The 23497-nt window shown below is 48.6% G+C and overlaps 1 protein-coding gene across 4 annotated transcripts; it reads left to right on the top strand.

The window, feature by feature from the left end:
• The first annotated feature begins 4198 nt into the window (after positions 1–4198).
• On the top strand, positions 4199–20347 carry XPA (XPA, DNA damage recognition and repair factor). Of its 4 annotated transcripts, none has more exons than XM_084784651.1 (6): positions 4199–4475; positions 7323–7433; positions 8975–9080; positions 10230–10395; positions 11594–11711; positions 14834–15026. In XM_084784651.1, exons 1-6 carry the CDS (start codon positions 4304–4306, stop codon positions 14893–14895), a joined length of 735 nt encoding a protein of 244 aa, XP_084640777.1. In that variant the 5' UTR covers positions 4199–4303; the 3' UTR covers positions 14896–15026. The 4 variants fall into 4 exon arrangements, with proteins under 4 accessions (XP_084640777.1, XP_084640776.1, XP_084640779.1 ...); XM_084784650.1 differs by lacking the exon at positions 14834–15026 and adding an exon at positions 20153–20347 and having other exon boundaries at positions 4201–4475; XM_084784653.1 differs by lacking the exon at positions 14834–15026 and adding an exon at positions 20153–20347 and having other exon boundaries at positions 4469–4589.
• Positions 20348–23497: the final 3150 nt, after the last annotated feature.

The raw sequence follows: 23497 nt of genomic DNA, 5'->3' as shown, positions 1-23497 counted from the left end.
GGTGACTGTGGGGAGGGGGAGAGGAAGGAGGTGACTGTGGGGAGGGGGGAGGGGAAGGAGGTGACTGTGGGGAGGGGAGGGGAAGGAGGTGACTGTGGGGAGGGGGAGAGGAAGGAGGTGACTGTGGGGAGGGGGGAGGGGAAGGAGGTGACTGTGGGGAGGGGGAGGGGAAGGAGGTGACTGTGGGGAGGGGGAGAGGAAGGAGGTGACTGTGGGGAGGGGGAGATGAAGGAGGTGACTGTGGGGAGGGGGAGATGAAGGAGGTGACTGTGGGGAGGGGGGAGGGGAAGGAGGTGACTGTGGGGAGGGGGAGGGAAGGAGGTGACTGTGGGGAGGGGAGAGGAAGGAGGTGACTGTGGGGAGGGGGGAGATGAAGGAGGTGACTGTGGGGAGGGGGGAGATGAAGGAGGTGACTGTGGGGAGGGGGAGGGGAAGGAGGTGACTGTGGGGAGGGGGAGAGGAAGGAGGTGACTGTGGGGAGGGGGGAGGGGAAGGAGGTGACTGTGGGGAGGGGGAGGGGAAGGAGGTGACTGTGGGGAGGGGGAGAGGAAGGAGGTGACTGTGGGGAGGGGGGAGGGGAAGGAGGTGACTGTGGGGAGGGGGAGGGGAAGGAGGTGACTGTGGGGAGGGGGGAGGGGAAGGAGGTGACTGTGGGGAGGGGGAGAGGAAGGAGGTGACTGTGGGGAGGGGGGAGGGGAAGGAGGTGACTGTGGGGAGGGGGAGGGGGAAGGAGGTGACTGTGGGGAGGGGGGAGGGGAAGGAGGTGACTGTGGGGAGGGGGAGGGAAGGAGGTGACTGTGGGGAGGAGGGGAGAGGAAGGAGGTGACTGGGGAGGGGGAGATGAAGGAGGTGACTGTGGGGAGGGGGGAGATGAAGGAGGTGACTGTGGGGAGGGGGAGGGGAAGGAGGTGACTGTGGGGAGGGGGAGATGAAGGAGGTGACTGTGGGGAGGGGGGAGGGGAAGGAGGTGACTGTGGGGAGGGGGAGGGGGAAGGAGGTGACTGTGGGGAGGGGGAGATGAAGGAGGTGACTGTGGGGAGGGGGAGGGGAAGGAGGTGACTGTGGGGAGGGGGAGAGGAAGGAGGTGACTGTGGGGAGGGGGAGATGAAGGAGGTGACTGTGGGGAGGGGGAGATGAAGGAGGTGACTGTGGGGAGGGGGGAGGGGAAGGAGGTGGACTGTGGGGAGGGGGAGATGAAGGAGGTGACTGTGGGGAGGGGGAGGGGAAGGAGGTGACTGTGGGGAGGGGGAGATGAAGGAGGTGACTGTGGGGAGGGGGGAGATGAAGGAGGTGACTGTGGGGAGGGGGAGGGGGAAGGAGGTGACTGTGGGGAGGGGGAGATGAAGGAGGTGACTGTGGGGAGGGGGAGGGGAAGGAGGTGACTGTGGGGAGGGGGGAGATGAAGGAGGTGACTGTGGGGAGGGGGAGATGAAGGAGGTGACTGTGGGGAGGGGGAGGGGAAGGAGGTGACTGTGGGGAGGGGGAGATGAAGGAGGTGACTGTGGGGAGGGGGGAGGGGAAGGAGGTGACTGTGGGGAGGGGGAGGGGAAGGAGGTGACTGTGGGGAGGGGAGATGAAGGAGGTGACTGTGGGGAGGGGGAGGGGAAGGAGGTGACTGTGGGGAGGGGGGAGATGAAGGAGGTGACTGTGGGGAGGGGGGAGATGAAGGAGGTGACTGTGGGGAGGGGGAGGGGAAGGAGGTGACTGTGGGGAGGGGGAGGGAAGGAGGTGACTGTGGGAGGGGGAGATGAAGGAGGTGACTGTGGGGAGGGGAGATGAAGGAGGTGACTGTGGGGAGGGGGAGGGGAAGGAGGTGACTGTGGGGAGGGGGAGATGAAGGAGGTGACTGTGGGGGAGGGGAGGGGGAAGGAGGTGACTGTGGGGAGGGGGAGATGAAGGAGGTGACTGTGGGGAGGGGGAGGGGAAGGAGGTGACTGTGGGGAGGGGGAGATGAAGGAGGTGACTGTGGGGAGGGGGAGATGAAGGAGGTGACTGTGGGGAGGGGGAGGGGAAGGAGGTGACTGTGGGGAGGGGGAGGGGAAGGAGGTGACTGTGGGGAGGGGGAGATGAAGGAGGTGACTGTGGGGAGGGGGAGATGAAGGAGGTGACTGTGGGGAGGGGGAGGGGAAGGAGGTGACTGTGGGGAGGGGGAGATGAAGGAGGTGACTGTGGGGAGGGGGAGGGGAAGGAGGTGACTGTGGGGAGGGGGAGATGAAGGAGGTGACTGTGGGGAGGGGGAGGGGAAGGAGGTGACTGTGGGGAGGGGGAGATGAAGGAGGTGACTGTGGGGAGGGGGAGGGGAAGGAGGTGACTGTGGGGAGGGGGGAGATGAAGGAGGTGACTGTGGGGGAGGGGGGAGATGAAGGAGGTGACTGTGGGGAGGGGGAGGGGAAGGAGGTGACTGTGGGGAGGGGGAGATGAAGGAGGTGACTGTGGGGAGGGGGAGGGGAAGGAGGTGACTGTGGGGAGGGGGAGGGGAAGGAGGTGACTGTGGGGAGGGGGAGATGAAGGAGGTGACTGTGGGGAGGGGGAGAGGAAGGAGGTGACTGTGGGGAGGGGAGATGAAGGAGGTGACTGTGGGGAGGGGGAGATGAAGGAGGTGACTGTGGGGAGGGGGGAGGGGAAGGAGGTGACTGTGGGGAGGGGGAGGGGAAGGAGGTGACTGTGGGGAGGGGGAGAGGAAGGAGGTGACTGTGGAGAAGCGGATGTAGTCATGGTTTTTCCAACACGAGACAGGATGGGAAGAGGCAATTACGAGGCCCCTGGTTTGTTGTCTTCATCCCTTTTTTCTTTTTGTGCCCCCACCAAGGTGAGTCATGTGCTTTGCTCTGGGCAACCATAGCCTTTGTCTCCGTGTGGGGTGTACATATCAGGGCACGTACTCTTCCTCTCTCTGAGGAAGGAGTCTGCTTTGAGCTTCACTGAGGCACCAGCCCACAGTTCAGCTGGTTACATGAAACTCTTTCACAGAAATCCCTATCCCAAAAGAAAGGGAGTTGCCTGGAAAGGGAGACCAACAAGTTGCTAAGGACTTGAAAACACTGGGGCCATGAAGCATTGGAGCTGCACCCTGCATCCTGCCACATTCGGTCCTTGGGGAGAGGATTCTGAGCAGTGGTCACTCGCAGAGGTTATGTTTTGGGGAACACTGTTGCCTCAATCTCTAGAAATATTCCTCAGCCACTGAGTCAGAGCCATGCAGAGACTATGGTGGTCAACAAAGGTTTGGTGCCAGGGAGCTTTCTACAGTTCTGATGCTCAGATTCCCCGCTCTGGCCAGTATACAGCCATGACGTTGCACGATCATCAATAGTGTCTAATCCTACAGTTTTCATCACCTCACAAGAAGCCCCATGCCTACTGAGCACTGTCTCCTCGCAGTTACCACTTAGCTTCACCCTCTGGGAATCTCTAATCTGCTTTCTACTATGGTATGATTGCTTATTCTGTGGGTTTCAAATAAATGCATTCATATGCTATGGCCTTTTTGGGAATGGCTTCTTTCTCTTAGCATACCCTTTTCAAGGTTCAGGCATGTTGTAGCTTGGTGCTTCGTTATTTTTCATGGCTGAAGAAAAATAGTTCATTCTCTGGTAATGCTATGCTTTGTTAGTCACTCAAAGTTGATGGACATTTGGGTAGTTTCCAGCTTTTGGTTATTGGGAACACTGCTGCTATGCACACGGCCCCTGGCATATCAGTCCAAAACACAGGGAGTAACAACGTGCATTTCTTTTCCAAAGCCATTTTGCTACAGAGGAGGAGTCATGTCATGTTATATTCCCCCACTGGATCAAAGGTTTTCGAAAACCGCGGGTTTCTTCTGTGTAAAGAATGGCCAGTCAGTTGTCATGGGTCTGCCTGGCTTCGACATGGTTATGGCTTTGGCTCTTTACTCATGGCCCGCAGCTGGTGGTGGAGCTCACGGTGTCCTGCTTTTCTCTGTTGCCTTCCTGTTTTCTCATGTTTTTTAGCTGCACTTCACCACGCTCTCTTTATTTTTGGCGCCTCCTGTAGCGCAGGCTTCTCTGGAACATACTGTGTAGTCAAGGATGACCTCAAAGTCCTGATCCTCCTGCATCCCTTAGTCCAGGTTATAACTCAACAAGTGCTCTTCCATTCCTTCCGCCACTACCCCTCGACTGCGCAGGCGCGCTGCCTCGCCCACCACCACCCCTTCCGCCACCACTCGGACTGCGCAGGCGCACTTTTTCGTACCGGCGGATGGTGGGGTGTGGTCAAGATTGTAGCTGCCAGAAGCTGCCGGTGCTACGCGTGCGCTAACTCCCAGGGTAGGCTGGCGATGGCTACCGCGGAGGATAAGCGGACGTCACCTGAGCCCGCGACCACGGAGCAGCCCGCGGAGCTGCCGGCCGCCGTACGCGCGAGCGTGGAACGGAAGCGGCAGCGGGCGCTGATGCTGCGCCAGGCCCGGCTAGCGGCGCGGCCGTACCCCGCGGCGGCGGCCACCGGAGGTGGGGTGCTCTACCGGCGCGCGCAGGGCCTCCCTCCCGTGGATCTGTAGCCGCACCTCGGACCTTCCCGCTGCCGCTCGGCGGCCCGCTCGGGTTCGCTGTCCGGGAACAGAGGTGCATCGCTGCGCTTCCGTGCTTCCAGACCTTCCCAGTCGTGCGGTTTGCCTGCCGCCTCTATGGTGCAGAGCGTTCACCCTGGCAATCATAAACAAGTCTGTAATGTCTCCCAGTCCAGCATCCAGCAGAAGTGATGATCCTGGCCCAGTCTTTTCCGTGGGCTGCGCCTTCCAGGGCTTCGTAGAGTAGTAACACCCGCAGCGCCCTGCACTTTGGGGTTAACCGATTGGATTCTCATGGGCACGTTGGAAAATGGAAAGGCCAGGGCTTGACACTTGACATCAGTAAAGAAAAGGGACTTTTCTCAGGTTAGTCAGGACCAGAAGGGGTCATGTGGCCCTGGATTCATTTTGATTATACTTGGCATCTTAGGGTAGCTCCTTGCCTTGCTGTTTTTGGTATTTTTAATTGTGCTTTCGGCTGCTGGCGTTCTTATACTTTCTGCAGAAGTAATTTACTTAAAAAAAAATCTCTCTTGTCACTATTCTACATATGATATATATTTGTGTGTATACTGTACTTGTTTTGGCAGTATGTACCAAATAATAATTCGTATGTTTTGTGGCAGTTTGAACTTTTAGAGTTGCCACTGAATTTGATTTCTTGCTCCCGACCAGCAGAGCTCGCTTGTAACTAACTTAGATTTGGATCTTTCGAAGACACTTGAAAGTCTTTATGTACCATTTTGTAATGAAAACACTATTTTCATCATCTTTGTTGGTCACGGTGCAGATCTTGTAAGATTTTTATGCAGTCTTGCTTTCTCATCCATATGCGGATAAATGTAGATAAATGTCTTACAAATGACCTCCTCCTACTTGTTGGGCCGGTCTAAAGCCACGAGAATCTTCCCAGCTTCAAACAGCCTGGCAAGTGTACAGAGGAAGAGTGCAGAACACCTGGGCTACCGGGAAACTAGCAGTATCATAAGATGGCTGGGCCTGGTAATGCAGGTCTGTTGGGGAGGCTGAGACAAGAGGATCTTGAGTTCAAGGCTTGCCTGGGCAAGTTAGGGAGGCCTTGACTCTAAAAATTAAAAAGAGGGCTGTGGCTGTTGCTCAGTGGTGGAGTGCTTGCCCGTTGTGCTCAAGATCCTGGCTTCTTCACCCCCTGGTGTTGGGAGAAGAAAAGTAGCCTAAGATTGGGCAGTCCACTTCGTGAGTTTGGTTGCCTTTGGGAGCAAGTGAATTCTGTATGTTGTTTGAATGCCCTGCTCCTCATTTCACTCATCACCCTGGGGTGGAAAGGTGTTTCCACTTGAGAGGATTTATACCTTATGAGTTTTAACTCTTTGCTGCAGGCTTTGAAAAACTTCCCACCAGTTTGTTGTTTTCTGTTACAGTGAATTGCTTCTGCCTCTTCGAGGTAGTGGTGGTTCTTCTTCCTCCTCCTCTTCCTTCCTCCTCCTCCTCCTCCCTCTTCCTCCTTCTTCTTTGACAGAGTTTCTCTGTTTAGCCTTGGCTGTCCTGGACTCACTCTGTAGACCAGGCTGGCCTCGAACCCACAGCGATCTGCCTGCCTCTGCCTCCAAGTGCTGGGATTAAAGTGTGCCTTGAGGTGCTTATTAAATATTAAATAGACAATTCCCCAGCTAGGCTTATCCTGTTTGCTTACTTTTGAGTTTTGATTAAAATACTCCTCTTAAAGTGATTTTTGACAAGTGTCTGGTATATATGCTTCATCGAAGTAAGTATTAGTTGCTGCCACTATGCTCTCTGTCAGAGGCTAGGTTGTCCACTGGTCTTTCCAAGCCTTGTGTAAAAAGGAGTTAACCGAGCAGGACTGGAGCTGTCTTCAAGGCCTGCTCAAGGCTTGGCCTTTGGCTGCTGTCTAGAAACTTAGGTTTCAAGGAACTGGTGGTTTGCTGTGGCTACATTGTGTGTAGAACGTATATAAAATTGATTTGTGCCATATACCTGTGTAACTCTCTGGAACTCAGACATTTGGGGCTGGACTACCGGGAAGGAAGCGCCCATACTTGGGGCTCTTTTAGACCATCACTTGCGCAGTGTGTCTTTTTTACTTGACTTTTAATTTGTATTTAAAAATCTTTGAAATTAATTGGTGAATGAAAGTGAATTCTCTTTTTCAAAGTTGTATGTGTTGCTGCTGTAGGAGATTAACGGCAACCGGGGAAGCAGCTTTGGAAATCCTGATTGATACTCACGTGATTAAAGTCCCTGGTCTGTAGTTAGCATCTGTGGTTGGGTAGGCAGGACCCGAACCCTCAACCTGTGGGCTTCAACTCCAGGTAGACAGCGTCGGAGTGGAAGCAGAGGGCGCCCAGTTGGAATTCAGTGGGGAACTGTTAGGGGTGTAGGTGTTCACTGAGTATTGTTGAGTGGCCTTTCCTGCCTATAATTGGAGCTAAACCTCCAATGAGCTGGGAGTTCATTGAGACTTAGGGTTTGGTGTGGCTTTGTTGTGACTGAGGAGTGCTCTTCAGAGGTCCCTTTTCCTAATTATACAGTCATGCGTCCCAGGGTTCTCCTGTAGTCGGTGTAGCAGCTACAGAAGAGTGTTCTTTAACTGTATGGTAGGTTCTTGTGGCTGTTTCGACGCATGCTCACATCACTTAGGCTTTGTTTGTTTCTTTTGTTTTGTTGCCGCGCTGCATGGGCTGGGGCCTTCGGGACAGTTTGAGTAGAAGGTGGTCACACTGTTGTTTTCTCCTGTTGACCTGCAGGCCTGCCTGCATCAGCTGATGACCGTTGTATCTGCTTCCTTTAGGCGTGGCTAGTGTAAAAGCAGCTCCCAAAATGATTGACACCAAAGGCGGCTTCATTTTAGAAGAGGAAGAAGAAGGGACACACAAGATTGGAAATGTTGTTCAAGAACCAGGTAAAGCATAAGTTTTCCCACAGAGGAAGTGTTGACGTTGGTTATTCAGAGCAACATGAAGAAGTCTTTGCCCACCGATTGGTGAGATGACCCAGGGAGGTGGGAAGGAACTGGAGGGAGTAGATGGAGGCGAAACCAATCAGGATATATTATATGAGAAAAAACCTCTATCTTCAGTAAAAGGGGAAAGTACAACTATATGCATATGTGTGTGTGTCTAACAGTTTATAATTATAACTTTCCTTTTAAAGATTCATTATGTATACAAAGTCCTGCCTGCATGTGTGCTTGCCGGCCAGAAGAGGGCACCAGATCTCATTATAGGTGGTTATGAGCCACCCTGTGGGTGCTGGGAATTGAACTCATGACCTCTGGAAGAGCAGTCAGTGCTCTTAACCACTGAGCCATCTCTCCAGCCCCTGTCTTTGTACTTTCAACAGTCCCCAGTTGGCAGAACAGAAGCCCCCCGTAGCTGTCCATATTCTAATTGCCTTGGAGCCTGTGTATATATTACTTTACTTAGAGGAGACTTTACAGACAGGATTAAAGTTAAAGACTTGAAATGGGGAGATCACTGTAATCCCAGTGAGTGTACTCAGGGCTTCCTGAGGCGCTGGGCTTGCAGGGGAGGCAGTGCTGGCCTGTGGGAAGCTGGTCTAGTCCTGAAGGTGGGAGTGAGAGAGGAATACGGGCGGCCTCTAGGAGCGCGAATGTCCCCAGGAGGGAACACAGCCATGCCAGCTACTTGGGCCTCCCTGGACTGCCAGACCACAGATGGGTAAGATGACAGGTGGGAGGGCAGCGCTTCCTGCTTACCTGATTTGGCCGATGAGAAATTAATCTTAACCAGGCTGGCTTGGAGGGTCTCAGCAAGACTGAGGCTGAGGCACATTTGTTCCAAGCAATCAGACTTTGTATATTTTATCAGAAAGAATATATAACTGCAGCTGCCAGGATCAATGCAGTGGTCGTTTCCAGGATACAGTGATGTTTGCAAGCTATACAGGGCACACAAGATTCATGTCTAGGACCCGTTGTCCTGGCAGACTTCTGTATGCTTTGTTGACTTGTAGGGAACACAGAGAATCACAGGGTGGTCTGAATGACCCACCGCCCGAGGGATTGCCTCAGTTTCTCAGGAACGTAAAGGCACACAGTGTCCCAGGAGCTGTGGACTCTAACCTGAAAAACCTATGATGCATGCCTCTTAAGGCAGCTCGGCCAGGCCAGTTCTGAGTCCCTGCAGACAGACAGATGCTGTAAGCCAGTACACAGGGTGGATTCCTTACGGCAGTGGTGGAAGCAACACAGTGTTGATAGTGGTTGGGGTTCAGAAGGACTTGGTGAATTATAAGCTCTTCTCCCCTCCTTAATTACTTTTTCCCTTTTTAATCCTCTTAGGAAATTGCTTTCCATAAGCCTAACATTAATCAGTTTTTTCATAGGCAGGTATAAGATCTCTAACAAGAAGCTAATGCAATAGAGGAAAATGTGTACTGTTTTAGTACTACAAAGGAATCAAGAGCCCCTTCGTCCTGCAGGGCCCGTCATGGAGTTTGACTATGCGTTCTGCGAAGAATGTGGGAAGGAGTTCATGGATTCATACCTCATGAGCCACTTTGACTTGCCGACGTGTGACAGCTGCAGGTGCTTCCTTAACACTGCTTGTCTCTGTGTGCTGGGGACGGAAGCGTTCTAGACAGCCCAACTCCTGAGCCATGGCCCGAGTGCACTGAGCTGCCCAGGCCGATGCTGAGCCTGCAGTCTTCCTGCCTCAGCCTCCCAGGTGGAGACCTCATTCGTCTCTTATCCACCAGCCCCCCACCCCACCCCACCCCATCCCACTTTCTCCAGCTTGCACCTCTTGACTCTCTTCTCTCTATCTCAAATCTGTTCAAATGGCTTTTAATTCCATTTTAAATATGTCTTCGCTACAGCTGCAGGTCCAGGTTGCCCGTGACTACCTCTGCTCACCACTTGCCGTCCACTCTGCCCAGCAGCCTCTGTGCTTAGGAGCTTTTTTCTGGCTTCCTCTGGGCTCTGCTCATCAGTGTCCTCACCAGAGGTTTCTCTTGGTGACCCTCCTGCCAGAAAATGCCTGTCCCTTCACTATGTTTTGTGGCCTTAGAGCACCTCCCTGTCATTATGTGGACCGTCTTCTGACTAGAGCAAAGAAAGCCTCTTTAAGCAGGGCCCTAGTTTATCCATTAGATAACGGCTGTCTTACCATGTTGAACAGTGCCTGTCTGATGTCTAGGTGGAAAACAAGTGAAGGAAAAAGCTAATTTAGCCATTTCATGGCCTTTCATACACTCTCTGTGGTGCATCAAGTTCCCACTCTCTACTTTTACCTTGGTTTTGAGCCACCAGACCCAGCTGTGTTCAGGAGATGAACCTTGCGTCGTCACATTTCTTTCTTGCCCGTCTTTCCGAGGCAGGGCCTGTTTTACCCCAGGCTGGCCTTGAACTCACGGTCCCCTCTCCTCAGCCTCCTGAATGCAGGCATGATGGCATGAGCTGCAGCTTCTGGTGACCTTGCAACTCAGTTTATATTTTCTTTCTCGTGAGTTCTTTTTTTTTGGATCTTCCCTATTCTTATCTCACTTTTTTTTTCTGGAATAAGAAGGACTTTAAGAAGATTCTTAATTGTTCTATGATTGGAGTCTGCTTGAACTGTTATGACTTTGAACATGAGATCCAAAGGCAGGGAAGTGATGTTTGCATCTTAGGGGGTGCAGGCCTGTGGTTGCTGGGCTGTCTGAAAACTTAGTTTAAAGTAGTTTAATCTCTTTTCAGAGACGCTGACGATAAACACAAGCTTATAACCAAAACAGAAGCCAAGCAAGAATACCTTCTGAAAGACTGCGACTTAGAGAAGAGAGAGCCAGCACTGAGGTTTATCGTGAAGAAGAACCCTCGTCACTCACAGTGGGGCGATATGAAGCTCTACTTAAAGTTACAGGTCTCTAGCAAGCTGGACTTGGGATGTCCAACTGGAGGCGAGCTTCCAGTACAGCTGGCCAGCTGTAACCAAGCTGGCATTGCTCACACAGTAGAGAAGATCCTTTTCTTGTTTCTGTGTCCGTCCCAGTCACAGCTAATAACACTTTCTCACCTTGCTTTGCTGTGGCAGCTTTGGCATGAACATTTTGCTGATGGGTGGTGTGGAGTATAGCCCGAACGCTAAAAAAGCCTTGGGAAAGGTCAGATCTTATCTGCCTGTCAGTTTTCTTTTACCAAACAAGAAAAAGAAAGGCCCTTAAGGCGGTTAGCATTGCAGTTCAAATGGGTAAAATTGAGTTGTATTGGGAAACACAATCTGCAGTGCTCGAGTGCCTTGTAGCTTGCACGGCTCCTGCTCTGAGCAGGTCACATGTGTGCCGTGGCGGAGCCCCCCTTGCTGGCTGCTCCAGTGCCCAGGCCTGTTCCCTGGGTTCACATGTATCCTCCTGTATCTACTCCAGAATAGCTAAATAGTATAATTGTTATACCATTATATGAAAATATGGACAGATACTGCTTTAGAGCTGTTTGTACAGGAACATTAGAAATTTCCTCATCTATAAATAAAATTAAGCCACATTGTGAAACAAAACATACTGAATTCCATTAAATATATGACTATTGATTAAAAAAAAATTCATCATCTATCTTAGGTACAATTCAAAATAAGTAGAAATAATGCTAATTACAGCAGCCCAGATTTTCTTATCATTTGATGCTTTGTGCTTAGTGAGAGGAAAGGCAGGTTTTATTTTAGTCTGTGAGTCCTGCTCATCAACACAAGGAGGAAACTACCAGGACAAAGACTTCGATGGCTTTTCCTGCCCCTCCTGACCTCATGATTGGATTTTGTTTTCTTTCTCATTGAGTCTTTTCTTCATATATGTTTTTCTGGACTCTTTTTTTTTTTCTTCCCTAGAGCTGAGGGCCAAACTCAGGGCCTTGTGCGTGCTCTACCACTGAGCTAAATCCTCAACCCTTTTCTGTACTGTTATTTCAACTCCTTCTGGAAAAAAATGGGCTTGAAGGGAACTCTCCAACTGTTGAATGCCATGGCTTCGCTCCTAATGTGACTTCATGGCATCTGTGAGCTTGTGGTTAACCCTTACACCGTGCAACTTTGAGTCCAGCTTGCTGACATCTTCCCTGTGTTGCAGGTTGTAAAGCGGGCTCTTGAAGTTTGGGGTAGCCAGGAAGCGCTGGAAGATGCAAAGGAAGTGAGGCAGGAAAACCGGGAAAAAATGAAGCAGAAGAAGTTTGATAAAAAAGTAAAAGGTAAGTGGCTAATTTTTCTTCCTTCCTTCCTTTCTTTCTTTTTCTTTTTTAGTTTTTTTTGAGACAGGGTTTCTCTGTGTAATCCTGGCTGTGCTGGACTTACTTTATAGCCCATGCTGGCCTTGAACTCAGGGATCCACCTGCCTCTGCCTCCTGAGTGCTGGGATTAAAGGCATGTGCACTACCATGCCCGGCTTCTATCTTTCTTTCTTTCTTTCTTTTTTTAAATGTATTTATTTTTTATATAGTATTCTGCCTACATGCGTGCCTCCATGCCAGAAGAGGGTACCAGATCTCATTGTAGATAGTTGTGAGCCACCATGTGGTTGCTGGGAATTGAACCCAGGACCTTTGGAAGAACAGACAGTGCTCTTAACCTCTGAGCCATTTCTCCAGCCCAAGTGGCCAAATTTTCTATTACTTGTTTAACCACAGAGCAAAAAGCACTGATCTATTTCCTGTTTGTAGGTGTTGGAATGCCTTTTCCCTAGTGAGAAAGCAGTGGGCTTGACGTTTGGCCTTCGTGGGCTAAGATGTGAGGCTTGGCTCGAATCTCAGGCCTCCATTTCTAAAGGACCCGGGACTCTTTCGTGGGACTCGTTTTTGTGCAGCAGCGGTGTCAGGATGGCGTGGTGGGATTGGTCAGCTCTTATGTGGCCTGCAGCGTTTAAGAAAACAGTCACAACATAACAAGACTCAGTAACCACCACTCTCGCTGCTTGAAACAAAACCGTGAGCTATGTAGTCATTGGGTCTCACAGCTAGAAGGGCTGACATCATTTAGTCTGAGCGTCTTTACAAATCTGACTAAGAAACACCTAGATGAGTGGCTTGTTACGTATGTGGGGACCGTTGTCAGGTTCTTGTACTGTCATGTGGACAGTCATTCCTCCATCTGTGTACCTGTCTCCATGCAGCCCTTCGTGCCCTGGTGGCTCTGTCTCTGCATTCACTGTTCATGTGTGTATCCAGGTGTGAGAGTCCCCATAAGTCTGTCCATCCATGCACACATCTAGGTTTTCCATGTGCCAAGCATTGTGCTAACCAAGGTGCTGGCTTGAGTGTCAGGGAAGACATTTGAGATACTAATAGTGTGTGCTGGATGTGGGACCACAGGAGGGGTGTAGTAACAGTGTGCTGGGTGTGGGACCACACGAGGGGTGTAGTAACAGTGCGCTGGGTGTGGCCACTCCATCGATAAACAGAGTGTGGCAGGAGCACTCAGGTCTGTAAACAGAATTGCCAAAGAAGAAGTCTTCAGGAGTAACCAGCACATGCCCTCCATGTGGTCGCTGTGTAGAGTCCCTGAGTGGCACACACTGTGTCTAGCTAACAAGCAACCTGCGTGTAGGTTGGCTTATACACTTACTTGATCCATATCAAATCAGTATTCTAGCCATATTAATATTTCCTATGAGTTTAAATTTTAGGAGAGGTTTTACAGGGAGAAAGGGATAGCCCACATATCTTAAACCCAAAGAAAAGGCAGTGGTGGTACCTGTTGGTAATCCTAGTACTGAGGAGAGGCAGGACGGTTGTGAGTTGGAGCCCAGCCTGGGCATAGAGTGAGTCCTCGGGTCAAAAAAAACAAAACTAACACCCCACAACAAAACCCACCTTCCAAGCCCAACTAAATAATAGCAAAAAGCCAACCAGTCAAATAGCCAACCAAGCAAATGAAAACCCAAACAAAAAGCAAAGGCAGGGCCACACAGTCCTTCCTGGTTTCCTCTTGGGGTTGCCTCCTCTCCCCCAGTTTTCACTGGGGAACACAGAAGGTAGAAAAGCTAGAGGAAGGTAGCCCTGCTCTGTGACTCTCCCGCCTTGAGCCCCTTTAACACTTCTTTTCCACTTGTCGACTCTTACACAGCTCATAAAAGTGGTAGTAGCACTGTTGAGCACAAGTGACAATTCCTGAGCAGAGAGGAAGTCCACTTGGGAGGCTTAGCTGAGGCTTCCCGTAGCTAACTGCCAGAGAAGAGCATTTCCCTGATGCTTCCCAAGCCAGCCATGGCTGTGTCCCAGCATTCAGTGGCTGGCACCAACCCTGGGATTTTTTTTAGTTTTGTTTTGTTTTGTTTTTGGTTTTTCGAGACAGGGTTTCTCTGTTTAACAGCTCTGGCTGTCCTAGAACTCACTCTGTAGACCAGGCTAGCCTCGAACTCACAGAGATCTGCCTGCCTCTGCCTCCCAAGTGCTGGGATTAAAGGCGTGCCCCACCACTGCCCGGCCTGGAGTCACTCCTTTTAAGCTGGCCTTTTCTCTAACCTTTTCTAATATTTTTGCACTGTCCCCTCTGTCAAAACAGCAGAGCTGCTAGTACAGGATCTACCCGTCCTGCACACCTCACCCACCCCTCAGTGTTGAGGCTTCTCAGCTATGCTCCTTTTTTTTTTTTCCTGGTGCTGGGGAATTCAAACTCAGTTCCTCATGCAGCACTCTTACCCACCGGGCTGGTAGATTCTTCTCAGATCATGACAGTGCAAGGCATCTCTCCAGCCCAAGTCCAGGGGCTTAACCCAGCTACTAGAAATCATGATACTTTGGTACAGACAATGAAATATGGGTAAAAGAATATTAACTAGAAATTTGTATTACAAAGTGAGGAGGAATGCTGACTATAACTTTTCGTTGGTCTGGGCAAGATGTTACGTAGCGGTAACTAAACTCCTATAATTTGATTAGTAAAAGATGCACTTAATCTTGCCTTTTTAATATTATATTGATATACATTTATAAATATAAATTTTATACAATTTTCAGAGTATGAACTCAATGGGTATTTACTTTTTGATCACCATCTTAGCTTAAACTACCATGTATTACACTAACTACATGGATTTTCCTTATTCCCAGTTGACACTGAAGGTTTTTTGAGGATTGATTTCTTTGGGTTCATTTCTTGTTTGGGTGAAACATGCTTTTTAAAGAAATGTTTGCAGTGGTTGTATGAGTGTGTACCCCAAGTGTCTACAGATAAAAGGATGCCTGCCGTGCCCCCTTTTGCTTATGACTATGTGAGTTCTGGGTGGTCCCTGTGCCCTCATTACCTTGGGGTATTGAGTGTGCAGAGGCCCGTGTGATGCCTGCTTTAATTGTGGCTTCTTGTTGATTCACTCTAGCACTTGGTGGATATCTTCCTGTCCTGACTAGGCCACAGAGGGCTGAGTGGAGTAGACTGTAGAGTAGAGACGAGAGCTGGTGGTGCAGTTTGCTCAGAACAGGAGTCAAAGCAAGTCTAAAGGCTTTTTAGTTGGAAAGAATTGGAACATGGTTCCTCTTGATGCACAGCGAAGCTGACGTAAAGCTTTCTTCTGTATGGGAAGGTAAGCAATCACGTTCACCTGCTTTTAACCTATGGCTTATGGTAGCATAGTTTGCTACAGAAAAAGGTATTTTTTAAAAAATTTAATTTTATTTTATGTGCATTGGTATGAGGGTGTCAGATCACCTGGAACTGGAGTTACAGACAGTTGTGAGCTGCCGTGTGGGTGCTGGGAGTTGAACCTGGGTCCTTTGGAAAGCAAACAGTGCTCTTAATCACTGAGCCATCTCTCCAGCCCAGAAAAAGGTGTTAATACCATAAGGCACACACAGACAAGGTTCTACATCCCTGAGCCAGAGAGTAACTGGATTGCCAAGGGCGCACTGCCCAGTAGCAGACAAGAACCCTGAATTGGTGCACTACACAGACATTGTTGGTCTGCGGGCTTTCTTTCCTCTTACTCGCACTAACTAAAGGCTACTCAGCTACCTTCATTGTCTCTATGCATGCCCCCACACCTGCAAGGGCCAGGTAAGGACACCCCACTTGAGGCCCCTTCTGAATCTGTGGATACTGCACACTGGCCTGTGGATACATTTGTGACTGTTGGAGATCTTTTCTGAGGAGTTTGAGTAGTCCAACTCCATCCTGTTTAGTTCACCGAGCACAAACTTAAGATCAAAGCCTTGTGCTGTCTTTCCTGTAATCTGTTTCCTCAAGGTAACAAGGTTATCTGTCCTCCCACCCAGCATGTAGAAGTGTTGGGTCTCCTTCAGCTGGCTCGTTAGTAGCTTTACCTCAGAAGCAGCAGCACTGGCTCCTTTGATTACGGACTGTCCCCTTTGCAAAATGTAGTTACTAAAAACAAGCCTGGAAGTAGTATTGAGTTCCCACTGCAAATAAGCATTTTGAGGAAATCTCTTTGGGTGAATATGCTAACCAGTTTCTGAGGCTCTCAGTAGCAAGCCTGGTTACTCACTTCCAGGAGAGGTAGTGTCTGGGCATCAGCCGCTAATGCCAACAACGCCACATGGCAGTTCTCCAGCCTCCTTAGGCTCCAGCTTCCTGCTGCCAATCCTACACCCTAAGCTTTGTTCCCAGAAGAACCCGCTTGGTAGAAGGAGAGAATTGCCAAGTTGTCATCTGACATCTATCCATGTGCACCGTTGTGGTGTGTGTGCATACTGAGTGCTTGCGCGCGCGCGCGCGCACACACACACACACACCCCTTTCCCCCCAAGTGTTGGCATTTGGTCATTTCTTTATCTTTTTTCTCCCCTGAGACAGGGTTTCTCTGTGTAGCCTTGGCTGTTCTGGACTTTATTTGTAGACTAGGCTGGCCTCAAACTCAGTGATCCACCTGCCTCTGCCTGAGTGCTAGGATTACAGGGCTCGGCACATTTGGCCATTTCTAACCTTTCACACATGCGTACACTTTGCTGAGCCATGAGTTACTTATAAACATTGTGATTCTTACAAGTCTTTTTGGTGTTTCTAAGAACTTTTCTCTGTAACTAAAAGCTGATCATAATTGAGACCCTGGATGGCTGGAGAGATAGCTCAGCATTTAAGAGCACTCACAGGCTGCTTTTCCAGAGCTCCCCAAGTTCAATTCCTAGCAATCATATGGTGGCTTACAACCACTTGATATGGAATCTGATTCTGTCTTCTGGTGTGCATGAAAACAGAGCGCTCAAGGCTGGAAAGATGGCTTAGAGGTTAAGAACACTGGTTGCTGCTCTTCCAGAGGTCCCGAGTTTAATTCCCAGCAACCACATGGTGGCTCACAACCATCAGTCTGATGCCCTCTTCTGGCATGCAGGTGTATATGCAGATAGAGCACTCATACACATAAAATAAATACACCTTTAAAAAAAGTGTTTCCCATCATGTGTTCCTGTGTCCTCTCACTTCTGCTTGCTGGATCCGGGAGCCACTGGGGTAGGCAGCACGTTTTGTTACCCCTCAGCCCTATTTTTGCCCCTGGACTGCTCAGCATCTTGTTTCTGCTCTATGATAGTCAGGCCAAATGTCTGCAGGAGGAATACTTCTTAGGACATAAAGGGCACCCTGTGAGACCTGCTTGACAGGCATTGTTCTCCACTGTGGATGGAGTACCAGTTTTACTCTGTGGTGTAAGGAGATGAGCCTTAGTTGAGCCAGTTTGTGTGTGTGTGTGTGTGTGTGTGTGTGTGTGTGCCTATAAATAGCAGTTGTTTTAGTGTGAAAAGCAGCTTTTCCTTGGGCTGTATGTACTCTTGTTTTCTTGAGACAAGATTCATGTAGTCTAGGGTGGACTTGAATTTGTAGCAATCTTCCTGCTTCTGCCTCCCAAGTGCTGGGATTATACATGCTCATCACTGTCTGTTTTGAAATAGGAACTCACTGTCTAGCTGGAACTGATCATGTAGACCAAGCAGGTCAGAGATCTACCTGCTTCTTCCTGTCAGGTGCTGAGACTGAGGCGTGGCCTCTCATGCCGGGCCTTTGTTTTGGTCGGGCTGGCCAGTCGGTTCTAATCAGATCCTGGTAGTGCAGCTCCTCCTGGCACTCTTCACTTTGATGCTCATATTAGCCCAGGCTTGGCCAGTGGGGTCTCCTTTAAGCTGGTTCCTGCCTTTTCCTAAAGCCCTTTTAATTTGGACCAATTTCTGACTTGTAAGAAATTCCTGGAATAATGGAACAGAGGACCACACACACACATGCCTTCCCCAGACTGAGCTGCAGCTCATGCTGCCATTTGCATTATGTGTATGCTGTCATAAAACCACTGTTTTCCTGAACCACTTGTGCATATGTATAGTCACTGATTTTACATATGTAGTTTCCTATACGTTGTCTTCACCAGTGTGATGTCTGTAAACTTACTAGTTAGTAGATTTTAATCTAAACTGCTGTCTGTGTTCCACTGCTTACTGATTGAACACTTAAGTGTCCTCCTAGAATGGGTACCGTGTTGGCTGCTTTAGTCCTCAGTTCCTTCCTAAACTGTTGTGGTTTTTGCCACCACTACCTTTATGCCCTGGACATTGTTGAAGTTTGTCTCCTCCTTCCACACTGTTTTTTGGAAGGAAGGGCTTCTGTGGATTCCTGCTGATGGGGTGTAGGCTAAGTATCTCAGGCAGGTGATGCCTTTTCCAGAGGCCTCACATCTGGAGGTACACAGTGCCCATCTGCTCTCAGTGACAGTAATTTGATTTTTATCCAGTAAGCAAAAAGAAATAGACTGTGCAAATAGGCATCCCTCCCACCCAATTCACAACTGTCCACTGGCAGCTCTGCCAGAACCAGCACTACCATGATGGCTGAGAAATCGTCTTTCCGGCTCCAGCACCCTATAGCATTAGTAGTGTGGAGTCTTGATTTTTCCACTGTTGTTTCCTCATGTGTCTGTATTTTGGAGCTCAGATTCTGACCAGTGGGGTCTTACCATAGGCTGCCATTTGTGCCCTCCACACGCTGCACATTTCTAGAACAAAGCAGGTTCATCTGTTTTCATGTAAAAAAAGCTCGAACACCATACTGCAGGGAGGAACCTGCAAACCTGGCTGCTTAGTGTAAGGAAGCAATGCATTTCCTGTTACTCTACTTCCTGTTCTGGTGGCTCCCAACTGTGTGCATGCCTGCTCTCCTGTCTTTAGGCTTTGGACTGCTTACTTGGAGAAGAAGAGAGAAAAGCCAAACCTTTCAGCATAGCAGGTTAAACAGCTCTAACCTGAGAATTCAAAGTGCTCGAAACTCCTCGCAACAGGCTGTAGCTGAGATACTAGAAATACATACACCAGGAATGTTTACAGGAAGCACATCAGAGCCAGCTTTATCCATGTCATTATATGGGAGACTTCACAGGAGTGAGAAAGAACATGGCAGTCTTCAGTCATGGCTGGAAAGCTAAGTTTTTCATGCATGTAGTATACATAAGAAAACAATCCTTACCTCTTCCCCAAGTACATGTAATATTCAAATCCGGTAGACAGGGTAGCTCAGTCTGATTTGCTGCAGCCCAATTTTGAGGGGTTTTCACAGTGGAGAAGTCAAGGATAGTGGCAGGCTATTTTCCCAGAGCCAAGCTAGGAAGCAGGAGCCCCCACTCAGGAGACCCCTGCTGCCACTCTGCAGTCAGGAGGCACACTGCCTCACTCAGGTAATACAGTTCATGAGAGGAACCACCAAGACAGAACTTGGAGGACCTGCCTTTTTAGCAGATGCTGCAGACACCGAGCCTTGTAAATCTCAGAAAGTGGTGGTAAAGGCAGTGTGGCGGATGGTAAAGGTCCAGGGCGGGACTGATCCCTGGGGACCTAAGCTGGACTGTACCTCTGCCTGTCAGCTGACTGACCTTGGGCAATGTGTAACTTCTGTAAAACACCGGGGAGATAGCTGGCTGTATTCACTGAAAAGCTTGTAAAGTGGATGCATCTGAAGTGCTAAACCCAGGGTCTGGTATATCTCCTTGTCTTCCTTTTGCCCGTGATGTGTTATGGCTGGAACCAGATTCAAGTAGTGCCTTGATATTAGTTACAGCAAAATGTCTCAAGGAATGTAGCTCAGTAGATTGAGTGCTTGCCTAGCAGGCACAAGGCTAGGGTGTGCTCCCCAGCACCACACAAAACAGAGGTGCTGCTGCATGCCTGTGATACCAGCACTCACGAGTTGGGAGTGGAGGCATAAGGCTACATGAGAGGATCTCAAAACAAAGCAAAAGCTAAGCCAATGCTGCCATTTTATAAGAGAGACACAAGGTCACAGCATGAGCAGCTTTCTAAGGGGACACCGATCAGCATCCATCAGTAGAGTTCTTGGCTTCCTGGTCTTGTAAGCAAACTTGACTGACAAGAGCTCCTGACTGAAAACCTTGGGGTCTGAGCAGGTCCCATCCCTTGCTCTGCTCAGCAGGCAGCTGCTCTGGCATCCTGTTCTGTCAGATGGCCCAGCACACCCCATTCTGTTGTTTTTGTTGCTACCCTTTCGATCCACACAGGTACTTCCGACTGTCAGTTCATGCTTGATAATGAAATGAACAATTGCGCAGACGAAGCAGGCTCACCAAGCATGTATAACCAGCGGTTAAGAGATAAAGGAAACCATTATATAAATTACATACATAAATAGCAATGACAGCCTCAGCCTCATTAGAATTATCTGGTATTATGCTGAAAACTTCTGTCTCCCTTAGAATTGCGGCGAGCAGTAAGAAGCAGTGTGTGGAAGAGAGAAACAACTGCTCACCAGCATGACTATGGACCAGAGGAAAACTTAGAAGACGACATGTACCGCAAGACTTGTACCTTGTGTGGCCATGAACTGACATATGAAAAAATGTGACTTTAAAAACAAATTTATATTCAAATAAAGACCCTGTTCAAATGAACCACAATGCAGTCTTCATAGAAACAACACTCACATAGCAATGCTTTAGAAATGATTGTGCTTACAGTTTGACTAAGGGCAAAATGTTGGGTCTGTGGGAGCCCATTGGTACAGAAAGATTTAAAACTGGCAGGTCATTTCATGTACTAAAAGAAAAAAAAAAACCCAAAAAACTAAGGTGATAGGTCTGCTTTTTAAAAAGGTACACATGTGGATGTGCACACACACAGGCTACATCTACTCCATGGGGAGCGAGGGACACAGGTAAATCCTAGGTTGGTGCAGTAGGAGGAGCTTTCAGAGTAAGGTGGGTGGAAGTTTAGCCCAAGAAGATGTACACTGCTGTAAAGTCTTCAGGCAATGGCAACAGTGAGATGTCACTAAGGAAACAAGTACCCAGTCACAGCAGGAGCCAAGAATGAGCTCAGGAGTCTTGTGCCCAAGGCCCCATTCTTCAGGACCTGCATGCAGCAATTTGGAGATGCTGGGTTAAAAGGGAAAAAAAGGCTACTTTCAAAGTTGAGTATCAGCAGAGCATGGTGGTCCATGCCTTTAGTCCCAGCGTTTGGGAGGCAGAGGCAGGTGGATTGCTGTGAATTTGAGGCCAGCCTGGTCTACAAAGTGAGTCCAGAACAGCCAAGGCTACACAGAAACCCTGTTTTGAAAAAGAAAACAAAACAAAGTTGAGTGTCTATTTCATCAAAAGCATTAATCAGTGTGTAATTTAAGTACCCTATCTGCCTTACAAGTGCTCATCTAACCCAGTGAGGGGTAACAACTTGCTTCCTGGCTTGTTTCACACTTCTGAGGTAGGGAAGTGACAGTTGCCAATTTTACTTACCTGTAGCCATTTACACCTGTTTAATAGTTAGCGTGTTTTCTTCAATCTTGTCAAAAGTGTTCCAAAAGGTACATTAGTGACAGCTGTTAGAAGTAACATTATACATGAACATTATACATCAGGAGAAAGAGCTGGGCAGTGGTGGTGCAGGTAAATCTCTCTGAGTTCAGGGCCAGCCTGGTCTACAGAGCTAGTTCCAGGAGCGCCAAGGCTACACAGTGGGAATCAAGAGAAGAATATCTACGAATTTCTCTAGAATGTAGCTCAAGTAGAACAAGTTGAGATGAAAAAGCCTCACCAATGCCCCAAATAAGCTGCTGCTTCGGCATGGGAACAGAAGCCATGCCTAAATGATATGTGCCCTGTTTAAGCAACAGCAAGGAGGCATACTCTTTAATTAGCCAGGGGGCTATGCTTCATTTTGACAGAAACCCAAGCTGAGCAAGAGTGGGCATTTTCATCCCTCAGATGCTTGTGCACCTCACTGCCCACATCAGCTGCTGCACATTATACTTGGAGAGAGCCAAACTCAGGTCAACCCCATTACTGATTGTTCTTTGGAAGCACTCAGCAGAGACTGTGTGGTTTTCAAGGCTGGTATTTTATATGTGCTGTGGTAAGTGTTAGAGTTCAGTAAAATTTGATCCTGAATGGGCAGCCAGAGGTGCTTGTAGAGAGAGGTTTCTAGCCTGATGTCAAGAGTAACTGGGGGTTTGGGCTGCTGCTAAGTATTACTGTGTCGTGGGGAGGTAAGGCATTCCGAGACGTGGATTTAACTTCCTGGCTTTGGACTTCACGAACACTGGAGTGAGCAGTCACCTGTCAGAAATCTGTTGGAAATAGTTAACATGGTGAATGCTGTACGCAGTGTGTAGCAGCCAGTCATTAATGAACACTTACGTCAGGGCCTGACAGTGAGATCTGTTTAGCCGTATGCTTCTGTTTTCTAGCTGTATTGATTGTTAGTCCTGGTGTCCAGACGTCGGGTTGGCAAAGGCAGGTCTCGCCTGTACGATACAGTGCTTAGGGAGGCAACATCTGTCTACCTGATGAAAGCCTGTTTAGGAGCCATCAGCATGACTTCACAGAATTGAGGAGGCTTGCATGCAGTGACATGCCACCCCCTGCCTGTGGGAACATCACTATTCTGCTTTTTCATCTTTTCTTGTGTAAGATAATCTTTCCAGCTGGCAGACCAGGGTAGGGCAGAGGCATATTAATGAACAGTTTCTAGAGACCACCACCCAGAGGAGGAGCAAAAGAAAGGAAGAAAGCAGGTTCTTTTAACATGCAGAGCAAGGATGACTGTACTGCACTGTGCTTCAGCAAAGGATACAGCTACCAATGCCTCTGTGGTTAATTCTCTGGCTGCTGGGGGCTGGAGCCATTTCAAATGAATTACAGCAGTATAGATAAATAGTATATTTAGCCAAGTATCTAGATTTTATCTTTCTGAAGTGCCTACCATTTAACCTTGGATCTACTGAATTTAAATGATTAAATAATACTCCTGCTTTTAATATGCTATTTAAAAAGCTTAGGAACTCCTATGAATTAAGAAATTATATTGTTTTCTTTTTTGGTTTTTTGAGACAGGGTTTCTTTGTGGAACCTTGGCTGTCATAGACTTGCTTTGTAGACCAGGCTGGCCTAGAACTCACAGTGCTCCACGTGCCTCTGCCTCCAAGAATGCGGGATTAAAGGCATGTGCCACTACACCCAGCTGGAAATTATATTCTATAGCCATTGAAATGTATTATAATTAAAGACCCATATATCCAAGCAATCATAATACATATTTGCTAGGGTGTAACATGTACAAAAAAATAGCAATGCACAAAATTACTACCAGTAATTGTATCATTATTAGTAGATTTTTCTAAGGTTTAATGAGAAGTTAAAAAAATCCTAGAAATTTGGAATGTCAGATAACTGTTTATGCATTGTTTTACAAAACATTCATTTCACCTTAGCCTCAACAGGCTCAGGGATCAATTATCTGCTCCAGGACTCACAGAGACAAGGCCCAAGCCACACTGAATTCCAAGTCCATGTGAGTTCAGTCATCACCCATTCCACGTCAGCCTGTGATATTACAGGATCTTGGGCAAATCCTTGGAGATGCAGGGCATGACAAGCTGCTTTTCAACAATGGCTGCCAAACCTGCAATCACCTGAGAGGTAGAAAAACTGCTGCCAGCTTCATTATACTTTAAGAGACTGCAGTTTAAGATAACTTTCAAGATTCTGGGTTGCTTTTATTTAGACAAATTTGGGGATTAGTACTAATAATAAGATGCCACTTAAAAA

The sequence above is a fragment of the Acomys minous genome, assembly GCF_964271855.1.
Source record: "Acomys minous genome assembly, chromosome: 1".
Lineage (NCBI taxonomy): Eukaryota > Metazoa > Chordata > Mammalia > Rodentia > Muridae > Acomys > Acomys minous.
The sequence above is the reverse complement of the archived record's forward strand: the minus strand, read 5'-3'. Positions and strand labels throughout refer to the sequence as shown.